Genomic DNA, 14,972 nt, shown 5'->3' with positions numbered 1-14,972 from the left:
TCGCCCACAGTTTTGTGGCCAACATGACCTGTGCTTCCGTTGTAAAATAGGAGTGTTGGTGATCAGCACCTATTTCCATCAAGTAATCCATATTGCTAATATTTCTGGAATTTTAATGTAGTTACAATTTATAGCCGATCAAATGTGGTTACCTAAATTGCTGTTGCTAGTAGACAGTTTAACTGTCTTTATTAATTACAGTATAATTTAATGTTTGAGTACAGGCACTTGTGTTGGTCATTTTTACAGCCAAAGCAGTTATGTGCCTTATGACGAACCATTTTAGCATTTTCAATGGAAATTTGCTAATATGATGAGTGATAAAAATGTCAAACTCTGGTAAATAATGGTTATTGCTTTGGCTGGAATTAATCCTTGAAAGGACTGTTACCTTCAAATTAACATTATAACTTGAAGAGAAAAAAATATGGTTTTTAGGCTTCTCAGATGCATAAAAAATGGCCACTGAACTAAATAAATACACACACACAAACCCCCACAAAATATGGGCTTTTTTTCTTTTCCTCCAGGTAGACAAAGAAATTTCCTGCGCAATAAAAAGGCAGGAGGTGCTCTTTTTTTGTTAAACACCCCAAGGCGATGCTGTTTACCATTTCCAGCTCAGGTGCGCTGAAGATCTCTAACAAAGCCAGTAAGATGGGGCAAAAAGAAGGACTTTGCTGAATCTCAGCACTGGGGGTTGGGGGCAAACCCAGGTGCAGACAGCACAGAGACTGCAAACACATGTGGGGGCCATGTCCCACCGTGCTGGGCATCACCACTGGGGGGGACAGAGGTTTGTTACCATGATATGAGCATGAAGAGCGCTTTGACCTGGTGGAACAAACCACTGCAGCAACGAAGATGAAAGACAGCCCTGATTAACGCACCATTAAACGAACGTTAAACATCATCATTGAAGACGGAGCCTGATTAATAGGTCAAGAAAGGCTAATTACACTTTGTTGTGAGGAAGGGTGTGTATGTGTGTCTAAGTGTGAGCACCAGGCATCGCAAGTCCCTTAAATTAGTCCAATAACGTGAAATTTGTCGTACCCAGTGAGCATGGCCCAAGTTAAATGTCACCATTCAGATCATCTGCAGCGAGCAGCTGGGTGTGCATGGAGCATGTGCTCCCAGGCCTCCAGCTCCTCGGACCCCTCTTCTGCTGCTTTTCCCTCTGGTGCAGGAGAAACCCAGGAAACCTATGCACTGGCTCCGGTTTTCTTTGGAAACTACTCAGAGACACATTGCTTCACCACTGACCATAAAAGTGCTTTTCAGCTGTGGTGGAAAACAGCGATTCTGACTGGAAAAGGTATTTCCCAGCTGGCTGCTGCTGGTGAAGGAAGAAGGCATCCTGTGATGTTCCACAATACAGCCGCCAAGGAGGAGAATGGTGATTAATAACACAACCATGATACAGAATGTTGCAAAGATCCAGGCTCTCATCCACTGAGAGAATCATAGCATCGTAATTTGGGTTGGAAGGGACCTTCAAAGGTCATTTAGTCCAACCCCATGCAAGGAGCAGGGACATCTTCATCTAGATCAGGTTGCCCAGAACCACATCCAGCCTGGCTTTGAATGTCTCCAGAGATGGAGCATCTACCACCTCTCTGGGCAACCTGTGCCAGTGTTTTACCACCCTCATTGTGAAGAACTTCTTGCTCAAGTCCAGCCTTAATCTCCCCTCTTTTAGCTTAAAACCTTTAACCATTGTGCTGTCACAACAGGCCCTGCTAAAAAGTCCTTCCCTATCTGTCTTACAGGCCCCTTTTAAGAACTGAAAGGCCACAATAAGCTCTCCCTGGAGTCTTTTCCAGGCTGAACAACCCCAGCTCTCTCAGGGCAGTGCCGACTCAGGAAGGAGGGAAAGGACCTGATCCCACTCCTCATCTCAGCGCCATTTCTCAGCACCATCTGCATTTGGCACCCGCCCCAGCAGCAATCAGAGGCCACAGGAAGCTGGCAATGACACACAACACACTTGGGCCTCCAAGCCATCACCACTGGAGAGCTAAAATACCCAAATCATCTGTGACGGCCTCATAGCTCACTGCTGCTGGTGACCTGCGTGGGCATGCACTGTCCCCAGACAGAGGAGCTCTGCTGGAGCTCACTTGGGTTGTACTCCCCTACCCAGAGCTGACTCTACCACGTCTTGGAGACAAGAGCACTCCTGATGGAACATCGAGCATGTTCTGGGCTCAACAGCCTCTGCCTATGACTGATAGAGAAAAATTAACCCCTAAAGCGGGACCTCATCAGTTTCCTAAACCTGACTCCTGATAAACGTGCAGTACACAAACCTATCCCAGATTTCATTCTCTATATTAAAATCTACCAGTCAATACCATTTTGAGACACATTAGAATGAGTGGGCAAAGATTTCCCTGCCCCCCCCCCCCCGAAAAAAAAAAAAAAAGTAGTTATCTGGTATAATTTTATGATAGAATATTTTTATAAAATCATTTGTACTAATTTAAGCATTTATCATTATATGCAAAAAGATTTCTTGATGAGAATATTATAGACGGTGCATGTTTTTGACATTAGCATTTTATTTGGATGACTAATCTTGCAGATGTGAAATTTTAATGAATTATTCATGAAAAATCTCTCCTCTGAAATTTCAGTTTGCTGCTAATGCTAGTTATTAAACATTTTATTTTTCTTTATAAAACTTGATGAAGGAAATAAATGTGTGCTTACTCGAAAGAAAAGAAGGTGGGTATTTCCTTTCAAGTTTGTCTTGGGTGACAGTGTGACCTGGGACTTTGCTACTTAGGGTTTTGTGGACCAAGGGGTTGATCCTGCAACCCCCTTTTCACACATGGACAACGTGTATCCAACCCTTCCTACCGAAGCCAGCAGTGCCCATTAGGGCACCACACTTGGGAGGCTCTTCAGCATGAAGCCCCAAACCCCTTCTTCCACACTTTCCCCTTTGAAGTCATCCAATGAGAAAGCAAATACCCTGAACTCCCTGTGACCCCAATGGTCAAACAGTGATGGGCTTGGAAAAGCAGATTAATTCTTTGGATGACAGCATCCTCCTTGCTTCCAGGGCTCAACCAACCACCCTATCCAGACTGGCCATGAAACCAAAACTACAGCATCTTGCAACTGGGGGAGACCCAAGGAGGGCAATGAGACTGTCCATGGATGTGCTGGGACACAGGTGAGATGCTCCATGCGTCACTGCTGGGGGGATGCGACATGGAAGTCATTGGCAGAAGAGGGGAACAAACCAAAAACTTAGGACATGGCAACTTGCATTACCAGTGTGAACAACCAGCATTTTTATTGCATTTGAGAATGCTATAATGTCAGTAATTAGTACTGACTACACAACATTTTTTATTGTCTGTATCAACAGACATGGAATGATGGAATTACAGTTGATGTAAGGAATGAGTTTCTTTTATGCCTTATCAAAAAAAAAAAAAAAAAGAAAAAAGAAAAAAGAAGAAAAAAAAATCTTGTTACTGGCAGCACATACACACAAAGCACCATGCTAACAGTCTGGACTGTACCATTTTCATCAAGGCTTATGGGTAGAAGATACTTGTTTACCTGTTCTGGGCCCATTAAAATGCAGTCCGTAACTGCAAATTCACCTCGCAAGACTAGAATACTAAATGACTTCGGAAACATCTAAAAACTCACTTGGAGTTCATTAACCAAAGGTACCAAAAGATTTCAAAAGAGTTTAAACACATTTGGTGGTGGTTTTCTTTTTCCCATGCTATAATGAACGTGAGATTATTTGCGATCTGAAAACTACAATAGTTCAAAATTATTTTTAAAAACTTTATATATATATATTTATGTATGTATATATATAAAATATCTAATGATCTGCAACAGTTGTAGAACCAGAATCCCTGCCCCGGCCTCTTCCCAAAGCAGGAGCTCCAGGAGAGGGGAGATGCAGGACCTACAGCGGGACTCTTGCGAGTGAGAATCAAAAAAAGGTCATTTTTTGTGGACAGTTATTCTACATAAGCCTTGATTTTTCATTTCACTTCGAGTTGAATGCAGAAACCCAACAGGTTTTACATTTACAAACTTGGGGTTGTTGTTCTGTGGACAAGGAAGGCTTTGACTCTCATTCCTGACAGCGATTTACCTGATACATGGTACTACTTTCATAATGTACGCTTTTCTTTGAGAAAAAAAACATGTAACAAATTGTCTTTACATCTTGGCACCTTGTAAAGTTTTTTTCTTGTTTTATACAAAAGTTCAATAGTTTGACACTCCCCGTTATTCATCACTATTTCACTGATAAACTTTGAAAGTGTGACCCTGGAATTCATCATGCAAAATATTTACTGCAGCAGGAGAAAAACAGTTCTTTTTTTTTTTTTCCTTTTTTTCCTGTTTTTTTAATGTTTTTTCTTTTTTTTTTTTTTTTCCTTTCAAATAGATGAACTTTGTTTAAGACAGCCAGAAAAGGCAGTGGTAAGATGAACAGAAGGGGTGGGAAAGTATCAAAAAAACCAGCTTAAAACACAGAAACTGTACAAAAACGCTTCGATCAATGATAACAGGAGAAAAAAAAAAAAGAGAAAAAAAAATCTGTCAACTATGTTACAATTTAAAAGCTGGAAAAAAAAAAGTCAGGGATTTTCTCCCACATGTCAGCAAATGTCATCCAATATTCTTAAAGCAAGGATAACTAAATAAAATACATGTGCAGCGTATTCTGCAATTCCATTACATACAGTAGGTTTTTTTTTCTTTTCAAAGCTATTTTTTTTTAGTATAGTTAATATAAAGCAGTTGCACAAAAAGCAAAAGGTGTTTTGACAAACAGGTCTGCATTTATTCCTTTTGAGGAATGGTATCTAAAAAAAAGGACCTTTCCACCTTTTCCTCCCTCCCCGCCCTCCCCCCGAAAGACAAAGGCTCACACAGACACAGTGGGATATATATGTACAACATAATAAACCCCTCCCTAAAGAAGCAACTGTATATCCAAAGGGATAGAGAATCAGAATTGTAAAAATCATAGTGAAGTTTGCTTGATGTAAAGCCTGAGATTTTCAGTTGGTTCTTCTGCAAGGCTGCGACACCTGCCAGATATGTTGAAATCTAATTTTTTATTTCTTTTTCTCTTTTTTTAAGTTTTTTTTTTGTTTTTGCTACAGTCTTTAGACTAAGCATGCAAGACATACAACTAAGTGCAACTGAGTGAAATGTATTTTTATTTACTCATTCCCTAACAGTTTGGACTGAGGTATGCGTACTAACAGTTTTCTCATGCTGTTATCTTTACTCATGTCTAGCTACACATGCTGAGGATGAACTAATCTACCAGATTTTAATCCCCTTCTGAATCCCGAACTAACCAGCAAACCACTCAGTTTAGAAGCACAGGGCTCAATTCTCATGATCCCCATCTGGCTACTGCCGGCACGTCACGAAGCTGCCTGGATATAATTTAAATGAAAAGAAAAAATGTTTCAAATGACCACAGACTGCCCTTTTTTTTTTCTTTTCTTCTCTACTTTTTTTATGTCTTTTGAAACAGAAAGCAGAGTTGAGTTTTTATCAAAGTAACTGCCAATAAAATTTCTTGTACCAAAGCTTATGAGTGGACAGGAGTGTTATTTCCTCATGAAAAATGCTGACCAAAAAAAAAAACCAACTGAAACAAAACTGAGCAAATGTGCCAAGATCAACCAAAACTGAAGCAGTCATCCTAGCACAGTCCCGGAACAGAAGTGGCACAGAATCTGTAGAACCAAAGACCAAAACATTATTTTTCTTTTAATTCTAGAAATACTATTACGTTGTCCAGTTTAATTGTGGGAGCTTTTCTGTTCTCGTCTGTCTTTTATTAAACTGTCTCCTTTATCTGATACTCTAATCTTCTGCAAAATAACTGTGTCTTTGCTTTCTCCAGCTCCCTTCTCACAGCTCCACCAGTAACACTGATTCCTAGTTTTAGCCTCAAAAGCTCTCCTCGATTCCTCTTTACAGACTTTCATTTTGGTCACTGTAAAGAATTGCAAATAAAAAGTAATAACTTTGGTTCAGACATCTACTTGGCCTTCTAAATTTTCTAGAATAAAGGAGCAGTTTCCCTCTCAGGTTAGCAATAGCCCACATCTTGTCATTTCCCTCTAAATTCTTCAACCTCCTTTGATCAACAATAAGAGGATATTTGGCTTCATAAGATAAAGCATATAACAGAGAACATAATTTACCTTTGTGTAATATCTTTGGTAATTTTAGGAAAAAAAAAGGTACAAAGAAGAATATAAATTAAGCTCTGAAAGGCTTTTTGAAATAATAAAAAAGCTACAGTCCTACATAAATAAATGAGTGATGGAAAGTGGTTGCAGAATGAAAATGTTTAGGTGTTTGGTGACCGAGGTTTATTGACCTATCGCAACAAATTTTGTATGTCATGTTTGCTTTGAAGAGCCTTGCCAGTCTTCCTTAACAAGCGAATTCTCTCCTGGATCTCCTGTCTCCTACGGCGAGGTTTCCATACTGGCTGGTGTAATATTGCGTAACAATCTTAACTGCAGTACTGGATTTGCACAGCTGAAAATTAACACTTTTAGCATTAGTGGGGCTCTGTCCTTATTAACTCCTGTAACAAGTTCAATCTGAAATCTAATTTGTATTCAAACAGATTAATGCCACCAAGCAATTCTGAACCAATGTTTAACCGTGAAACATCACCATGTACAACAACAATTTAATGAAGTCATCTTTCCAACCACTATTTGCAAATGCAAATGCGTTAAGAAGAAAAAAAAAAAATAGTTGTAATAATAAATGTATAGGTGCCCATCTCTGTAATCTTAGATACTCCAGAAAGATTTGTTGACCCATTAGAACTCGTGTTAAACAGCCGAGAACCTGCCACTGTACTATTCATCCTCTAACAAAAGCGAACTCTGTTGGTGCTGCATATATTTCTTTGTGCTGTTCAATTTTGTGGCATTTGCTAATATTCACCATTGCTGCCAAAAGAAAAGTAATAAAAAAATAATCAAAAAACCCAAACAAAAAGAAAATATATTAAAAATACTGCTTTGTGGAATGAATCTGTGTTGCTTCCTACAGTGTTTCTATGTTCATCTGTCATTCATTCTCATTCTTGCAGTACTTCGTTCCTCTCTCTCCGTTGGACAACCCTTCCACATGTATCGTGCAGCATTTGGGACCTTTTCAAAAAACAACAACAACAAAAAAAGGAGACACCGAAATGGAATGTTTTCCATAGCTAAAGAAAACATGGTGGTATCTGAAGGAAACTGGAATGAATGACAGAAAAAACTACAAACAATTCAATGACATTCAGCTTCGTATAATAAAAACACCTATTAACATTCATCACAAAGTACAGAAAACGTTGAAGCCTCCGAGAGGCCCTGGGCCCAGATGAGGCCTGAGGTCAGAACTTAAAATGGTAGAGGAGAAGTGGGGCGGGGGAATAAAAGCAATACATTAAAATGTTTGGGATAATTTTTTCTTTTAACCCCTCCCCGATATACACGCTCACACGCACACACACATATCCACACACGTGCACACACAGGCCTTCCCCATCCCAAATGGAAGCAAAAAAAACAAGGAAAAAAAAAGGAAAAAAAAAAAAAAAAAAAGAAACCAACCAAAAAACAAAAATATGGAGTAAAGGCAGTGATAATCAACATGCAGTACTGTGCAAATATGTTGTCCATTGGAATCCTTAAAATCTGGGCAAAGACTTGATCTGCAGTTCAGGTGTACATGCTCAGTTTGATGTCCTCAAATGTCCAAAATTGGCAGGACCTGCAGTCCACAGCTGGCTGCTAAATGCAATTGAATCAGTTTAGCAAATTTACAACACTGATGTTGACTGTAAGAGAGGAAAATCCCAAGTACCAAACAAGTCCATCCAATGCACAGAGTACAAATTCCTTTTTTCAACAAAAAGTAGAAAAATCAAAAATACTCCCAAATGGGATACTTGATGGCACTAAGAGTTAACATATTTCATAGTTGTCAAAGTGGACTGAGAATCCTCCAGACTGTACAATAATGGAGAGATTTCACAGCTAAGTTTTGACGCGTTTTTCCAATCTTCATTCTCAGCATAACGATGTCAGACATACTCATTCTATGTCCTCATTTACAGGTTCATCTTCATAATCTCTGTCATGATCGAAATCTGGACTGTGGTTGGCTGTTGTCACTAAGGATAGCGGGCCTTCATTTTCATCTGGATCTAACGGTTCTTCTTTGACATGCACAGGGTGCCTGGAAAGACAAAACCATGGTCAATCAGCAAGTTACTCGTTAAAAAACAATTTTTCACAACTTGATTTGGGGAGAAAGATATGGTGGCTTGGGGGTTCAGACTTGATGCACCAGGTCTTAGAGCTCCAGCTCACCAAGGGTAAGAAAGATCCCCAGCTTCTGCACTAGCCACTAAAGCCAAGAGAAGGCTACAGCAGGAAAGCAGTGCGCAACTTCGCTGGGAAAACACTCTGGGAGGAGCACCTCAATTGGGCTTCCGTCTCGGGATCGAGGGAAAAACGCTCTCAGCTGACATATTAAGTTAATACAATCTTTGGATAAATAAGCAGAATAAGCATCCGAATAGCGAAGCAGTGGTTTGCCAGTCTGCCGAGCCAGCAGAGGCTGGGCTAATCATTGCGCGCTGTGTGTGCAGCGTCTCTCGTTAACATGCAGAACCTGTGAGGCAACTCTCCAGAGGACGACCCCAAGTGAGGTTCTATCATTAATCAACTTCAAGCAAACACAGCAAAGAGACACCATGATACATGCTTTAAACTCCAAATTAATGCATATTTTTACAAACTGTCAATAAGGGAAGAAAAGCCCTGCCAGGAAACACAAACAGAGAGGAAAAGGCTCGCTCAACACAACAATATGATAAGAAAGCACAGTCCTAACGAGAATAATAACACTGTCAGCTGTAAACAAGGCAGAACATGATCCCCAGCTCGTGGTGGGCACAAGGATGTAAGAAAGAGATGAGATCTGCCAAATTTCTCATTACAGCATTGCACATGAATAACCCGCGGGGGAACGGGGCTTGGTCATTCAAAACGGGTATGATAACAATTGAAAATTGTTGTTCGTAAATCATATTTACAACAAATCCTATACAAATACAAATTACCTTCCTCCCCCCCCCCTTTTTTTTTTTGTTCAACAGCTTTTGAAATGTAAAATAGCCATGTGAGTCAATAGTGTCTTGTTACTGGGACTTTAAAGGAAAGTAGGATTTTATTGACATTACCAAGTATTAATAATGCGACACAGCAATGGAGACCCTGTTTGCTTCCTAAATAATTGATGTTATAGGCAATCCCTTAAAATAAAGTGTTAATGAGTTCAAGTCCCACTCTGTCTCTCATTGAGTTGATATCCACCTCCTAGAGTCTTGGGTTTTCTCCATGCAGGCTGACTTAACCCTTTCACATAGGTTCTGTGAAACCATGATCTGAAGCGCAAGCCCTCCTTGTAAGAACTTCTCTCTTGTGCAGCTTTGCTTTAAAATGAATGATTTAAAATAGCTGCATTTTATTTTATGGTCTGTGTGGATAGGAACGACAATACTGTTTGTACTCTGCTGCACTGGTGGACAGCAAGAACAAATCACCAAACAGGTAAAATGGGCTCGGTAGCAGTGTACAAGCCAAAGGTACTCTGCCTACTGCAAATGACCCAGGTGAACCAGTTTCACCCCTGCACGGACTGTGAAGGTGTACCGCACCCTGCTTATTTATTTTGACTTGCGTTTAGGAAGCATCTAACATGCTGACTACAGGCATCTCTAATGCGAGCTGTGAATGCCTTTCAAGTCCCTACATATTTCAACTTCTTGAGTTGTAAAGTCAAGGAGATCAATACTTAAGTATTAACCGCACCTTCCAACCCACCCGACAAAGAAGTGATGCAATATCCACGCACACACACTTTGTCCTTTCAAATTACAAATCAGAGAATGGGTAGGGTTGGATACATGGCCTATCAACATACTCTGGGAGCAGAAAGGTTCCTCTGCATGTTGCATAATTTTTGCAGAAAATACGAGAGATATTGCTCGTACAGTTTTGACCTAATTATTGAAAAAGGAGGGGTAAAAAAATACTGGGAGGAGGTGATTCAAACATCAGAGGTTAGGAATTAGCATAAGCACATCAAAAGTCTCACGAGCAATCGCCACTGCAGAGGTGTGCGTGTGCTAACTGTCCTGGTGGCGCGTGGCCCTCATGAATGTGAAACCGTGCTGATTATCTGCAACTAGGAAAACTTGTATTATGAATAGGCTGTGGGGCCCCTCACATGGGAGAAAACATGACATGAAAAACAGAAGAAAAAGCGGCAGAAAGTGCCTACACATAGAGATGGATACAGTGTGTGATACCCAGCCTTTATGACAGTGATCTCTTTAACTGCTGCTTCAATTTAGAAGTCCTGTTCGCTTGTTTCTGGCTTTGATACTGCTGCTGGGCTTGTGGATTTTGTGTTTTATTTTTTTAAAAAAGTATTATTTTTGAAAATGCAGATGGGAAATTTTAAACGGAGGGAGGAGAACACACATCACATGCAGCAGAGGTGGCCTTGCTACATGGACCACAGTTTGTCCAAAGGCTGCATCCCACCACCTTGTGCTTGGCCGGAGGGCAGAAGTGAATCGGTGCCAGCAGGTATGTATATTAACCACCCGAAACGCTGTGAAAACTCTTTCAAAGGTCCCCAAACCTTTCCAAAGCAAACTCTGGTTTTGTTACGAAAGCAGGTGAAACCAGGTGGTTTTAACTGAGTTTCTCTTTGAGGTTTGGTGTGGTTCCCACAAGTCAAAAAAGCCCAAAACTTCAGGACTGAAAAGTAAAGCAAGCACCGAGTTGTGAAAAGGGCTGTTTGACCCCAAGCAAGACAAAGCCAGAAAGGGCCAGAAAGCCACGGGGAGGCACAGCCACGCCAGCCTCCTCCAGCAGCTCACGTGTTGCACAAACATCAGACAGCGCGCCTGGCAAAAACTCCATCCCCCAAATTAGGAGGGTATCTGGGAAACACACCCCCCAGGGAGAGATCCGTCAGGAAAACAACAACAAAAAATCAACTCCTTGTGTACTCTGTCAGCTGTAACCACAAAGTAGCGTGTGAGGAGGAAACCTTACTGAATCCGTGATTTTGCTCAAACATTTCAGAGCAACTGTAATAAATAAGCTTAAACAAGCTCAAGGGCAAAGGGAGACATTCGTATCTCTCAAGTTAAGCCTGAATCTCCATTTACCAGCTCACCAAAACCCCAAACTGGGGAAGGAAAACTTCCTTTAGATAGTAAAGAATTCAGTTTCTTGAATTACAGAAAAGGTAAATGCTGGCCTAAGCAAAAAGGAGAAAAAAAGCAGAGGGGGTGGGGGGCAGAGAAAGAGAAATAAAAAGAAAAGGCTTCCCCTTTCTGTTTTTGTAGTAGCAGAATCTCAGCACATTCCTTTTATGAAGACGCCTAAGACTCCAGAAGGGGTTAACAATAAATAACCTTGCTGAACACAGATTCCCCCTCTTTTCACATCTGAGTAATTCTTTTGTTTGTCCACTCTGGGAACAGAGGAGTTTTTAATAAAGCTGACTGTTGTTTAAAGCCACTGAGTACTGGTGGTGCACACAGCATGGAGTAGTTTGCTTTGTGGCTACCTTTGGAGCACATCAGGATGAAAGTGTTATGTCCCCAAGCTGTAATTATGCGACTACTTTCTAGTGTTTCAAAAGGAGGGAGAGAGAAGGGGGGGAAAAAAGGAAAAAAAACCTAGCTGTGGTTCAACGTGTCATAAAAAGGAAACGAATGAGCGGTAATAAGACTTCAGCTAAAGTGTTAGACTTCTTAGCTGTCATGTTAACAAGGTCCTTTAAACCTTACAATAAAGTTTAAAGCTTGATTTCTGCTAATACACTGAAATTGTTTAAAAAATAATTTGCATGATGACAAGGGAATCTGTTCAGAGAAAAAAACGGAAAATGTCATTAGCAAAGCAGGCTGACGGGAAAGAAGAGGTTGCACAGCGTCTGGAAATTTGCTGTTGACTCATGACTGTATTTAGTAAACAGGGTAAAACCCTGTGATGAGTGAATGGTGTTCTGGCTTTAGATCCCTTAGAACTACTTAGAAACACCATTTTAAGGGGAAGCTCAGAGGCTGCTATTGGAACATCACCCGGCCACGTTTTACTTAAGCAAAAAGAAATGTTGAGAAGAGAACACATATATTATCAATTCTGAGAAAATGAAAACACTCAGGAAACAATCATTTCCATATTACAAGAGAAAATTGGATTTTCTGGTGAATAATGAAAATGAGGCATCGCTCCCCCCGACCTCCTCTCTCTCCAGTATTTGTTCTGTGCCCCTCACCTTGGTATCAATGTGCTAACAGATGATTATTAAGTGCAACAAAGGCCACAGCTATGCACAGTTCTGGAAGATGTCCTAGCCTGTTTCAACTCAGTTATTTTTCCCTCCTTGCAGTCTCTTCAAAGACAACGAAACCTTAGGTGAAATGAGAAGTGCATGAACTACACTAGCCTTGAACTTGCTAAAAAATAATTACTTGGATTAACGCAACATCATAAACATTCATCCCTGTCTGTTAGGCCAGGAGAAACCCTTGGGAGAAGTCTTGTTTCTGGAGAAAAGCCATGTCCCCCCACTCCTCCTTTATGCTGGCCCGACATGGTCATGGGGCAGAGGATAACGAATTGTGACTAAAACTGCCTCAAGATGAATCCATTTGTGAGGGATGGAAAGTGTGTCATGCAATGCTACTTTGGAGGGAGATAATTAATACTGCACAAACAATCACTGGAAAAGCTAAACACGTTATTTGAATGTTTTGAAGTAAATGGCAAAAGACAATGTTTAAATTAATTATTAATTAAAAATGAATGTTTCCATCTTTAAAGTTTTTTTTTTTCAAAGCACTTTGTGCACTGATTTAAAATGCTGCAATATCAAAGTACCCAGAGCCTCAGATTCCTTCATGCCCCCTCCCCTCTGACAACACATTATGCAGGTGAGAAACTTTTTTTTGCCATTAAATGCTAATTAGTTTCACAACTAATTACAATCATGGTATTAGGTTAATGTTTTTTTACTTTTTGATTTAGACTTACTTTTGTAAATCCCTTATTCAAATTACTTTGAAGTAAAAGACTACAAATTAGTTCTCTTTTTAATGTGTAATGTGAGCCGTGGCAATACAGCCAGTAATTTTACAGCCTGTTGTGAGGAGCAGAAAGGCAGCGTGGCTATTGCGCGCGGTCGTTCACATAGGTACCCAACTGCTCGAGAACTACAAGACTTACAAACGCCAGCTTCCTCACCAGCCGCCAATTACCCACTGTGTAATGTGAGGGGAGGGGAGAGTTTACAGCTTTGCAAACTCACTCCATCACCCCATAAATACTGAGCACACCCATCGGGGCATCACACCCTTCCTGCCTTACCCTTTTCCTGCGCCAGCTTGCTGCCCGGGTGCCATTCACGTTGAGCAGGGACAGCGATCCCCCATTACTTCATGTGGTTATATATGCCCTCATTATACTGCCGTCTGTTGCTATAATGCTCCTATTAATTTTCCTTTTGATATTTTAAGAGCAACCTATAAATCAAGCAGACCTTCACGTGTGCCATCATTAATGCTTAGTAAGGCTGTTGTGTGTTGAGTGGTTCTTTTTAGACCCACCAAACAAGCCCATTTCCTAGCTCTGCTCCACTGGCCACACTTGTCGCATGGACCAAAAGGGAAAGAAATCAGATTTTTTTTCTCCAAGAAACACAGTTGTCTATGAGATTTTGCTAAGCTTAAAGACAAGAATTGAGAACAACAATTTTATAGCTCTGTGCTTGTCTGACTGCACTGAGCTGATGGGTTTTATGTGGAAATTGGTAAACAACCCTTTTATGTTCTAAAGAACCTAAGCATGTCCCCAGGTGGAGATGTCTGCTCTTGGTGCTTCATCCATGAACCTCAGGAATCAACCATGAAGATCTCCAGAATCACACTTCAGCAGACCATAAGACAACGCTAGAGCCACACACGTGCCACTGCTGTACTTACATTGCTTGCATAGGGGAACGTCCTGGACTACTGTCACTCCCGTTACTGTTCGTATGCTCCATTGCACCGTTGAGCTCTTCCCTCATCGCACTGGCTAAATTGCCCAGAGTGGGGTTTCCCATGGAAGCAGTAGTGTATAGAGGTATACTGTTCTCAGCCATTGAAGCCTGCCGAGGACACAAACAAATATATGAGGAGCCATGACTAACATGTACAACATGCTCTCGTCTTCCAAAACATTCTCCACATTTACATTATTTGCAATTACCAGGTTTTAAAATATTGTGCTTTCTGATCGGTATTACCCTGATTCCACCAAGGGAAATTTAACATCATTTACATCTGGGTTTAAGCATTTATAGCTGTATTGGCCTGTGAGAGGATGAAGCTTTCCATTCCCTATTTGGAATTATACCCCTGGAAAAAATAAAACGTCCTTTTCCTATTTTCATTTTGCAAAACTATGTTTGGGGCCTTGGGGTTTTTTGTGGCTTAGGTTTGGGTTTGGGTTTTGTTTTTAATGAAATGGGGAAAAAGAACAGGACTTGCTCAGCTGCTTAACTTTGTACCAGACCAAACGGGCATCAAGCAGGAGGGCAGTGGTACCGAGTTTGGTTTTACTTGGGACCCAAGTGTGAACCGGTGGTTAGCATTAACTGGACCAGTCAAGTGGTACTGATCAACCTGAGAGCTGAACCAGCCCACGTGAATTTTTTAAGCTTCAGCAACTCAGCTCTTACCTTAGCTAATACAGACCTGACCATTTTATTTCCATTTTAACTTGTTCTAAAGAAATGCCATGCAGAGGCACACTGGAGTTAACTTTCTAAATGGAAATCTTTGTAGGAAGAGAACGAACTGTTAA

General features: G+C 40.8%; 1 protein-coding gene across 22 annotated transcripts in view; it reads right to left on the bottom strand.

Moving 5' to 3' along the window:
- Positions 1–3,281: 3,281 nt before the first annotated feature.
- FOXP1 (forkhead box P1) overlaps positions 3,282–14,972 on the bottom strand; it is a 386,150-nt gene continuing 374,459 nt past the window's right edge. For all 22 annotated transcript variants that reach the window (XM_065686928.1, XM_065686923.1, XM_065686924.1 and 19 more), the window contains 2 exons: positions 14,108–14,274; positions 3,282–8,271 (listed from right to left, as the gene is read on the bottom strand). In XM_065686928.1, coding sequence (XP_065543000.1) covers positions 8,127–8,271; positions 14,108–14,274 — 312 coding nt within the window. In that variant the 3' untranslated portion in view covers positions 3,282–8,126. The remainder of the gene's footprint in view (positions 8,272–14,107; positions 14,275–14,972) is intronic.

This window comes from Lathamus discolor, chromosome 7 (genome assembly GCF_037157495.1).
Source record: "Lathamus discolor isolate bLatDis1 chromosome 7, bLatDis1.hap1, whole genome shotgun sequence".
Lineage (NCBI taxonomy): Eukaryota > Metazoa > Chordata > Aves > Psittaciformes > Psittacidae > Lathamus > Lathamus discolor.
The sequence above is the reverse complement of the archived record's forward strand: the minus strand, read 5'-3'. Positions and strand labels throughout refer to the sequence as shown.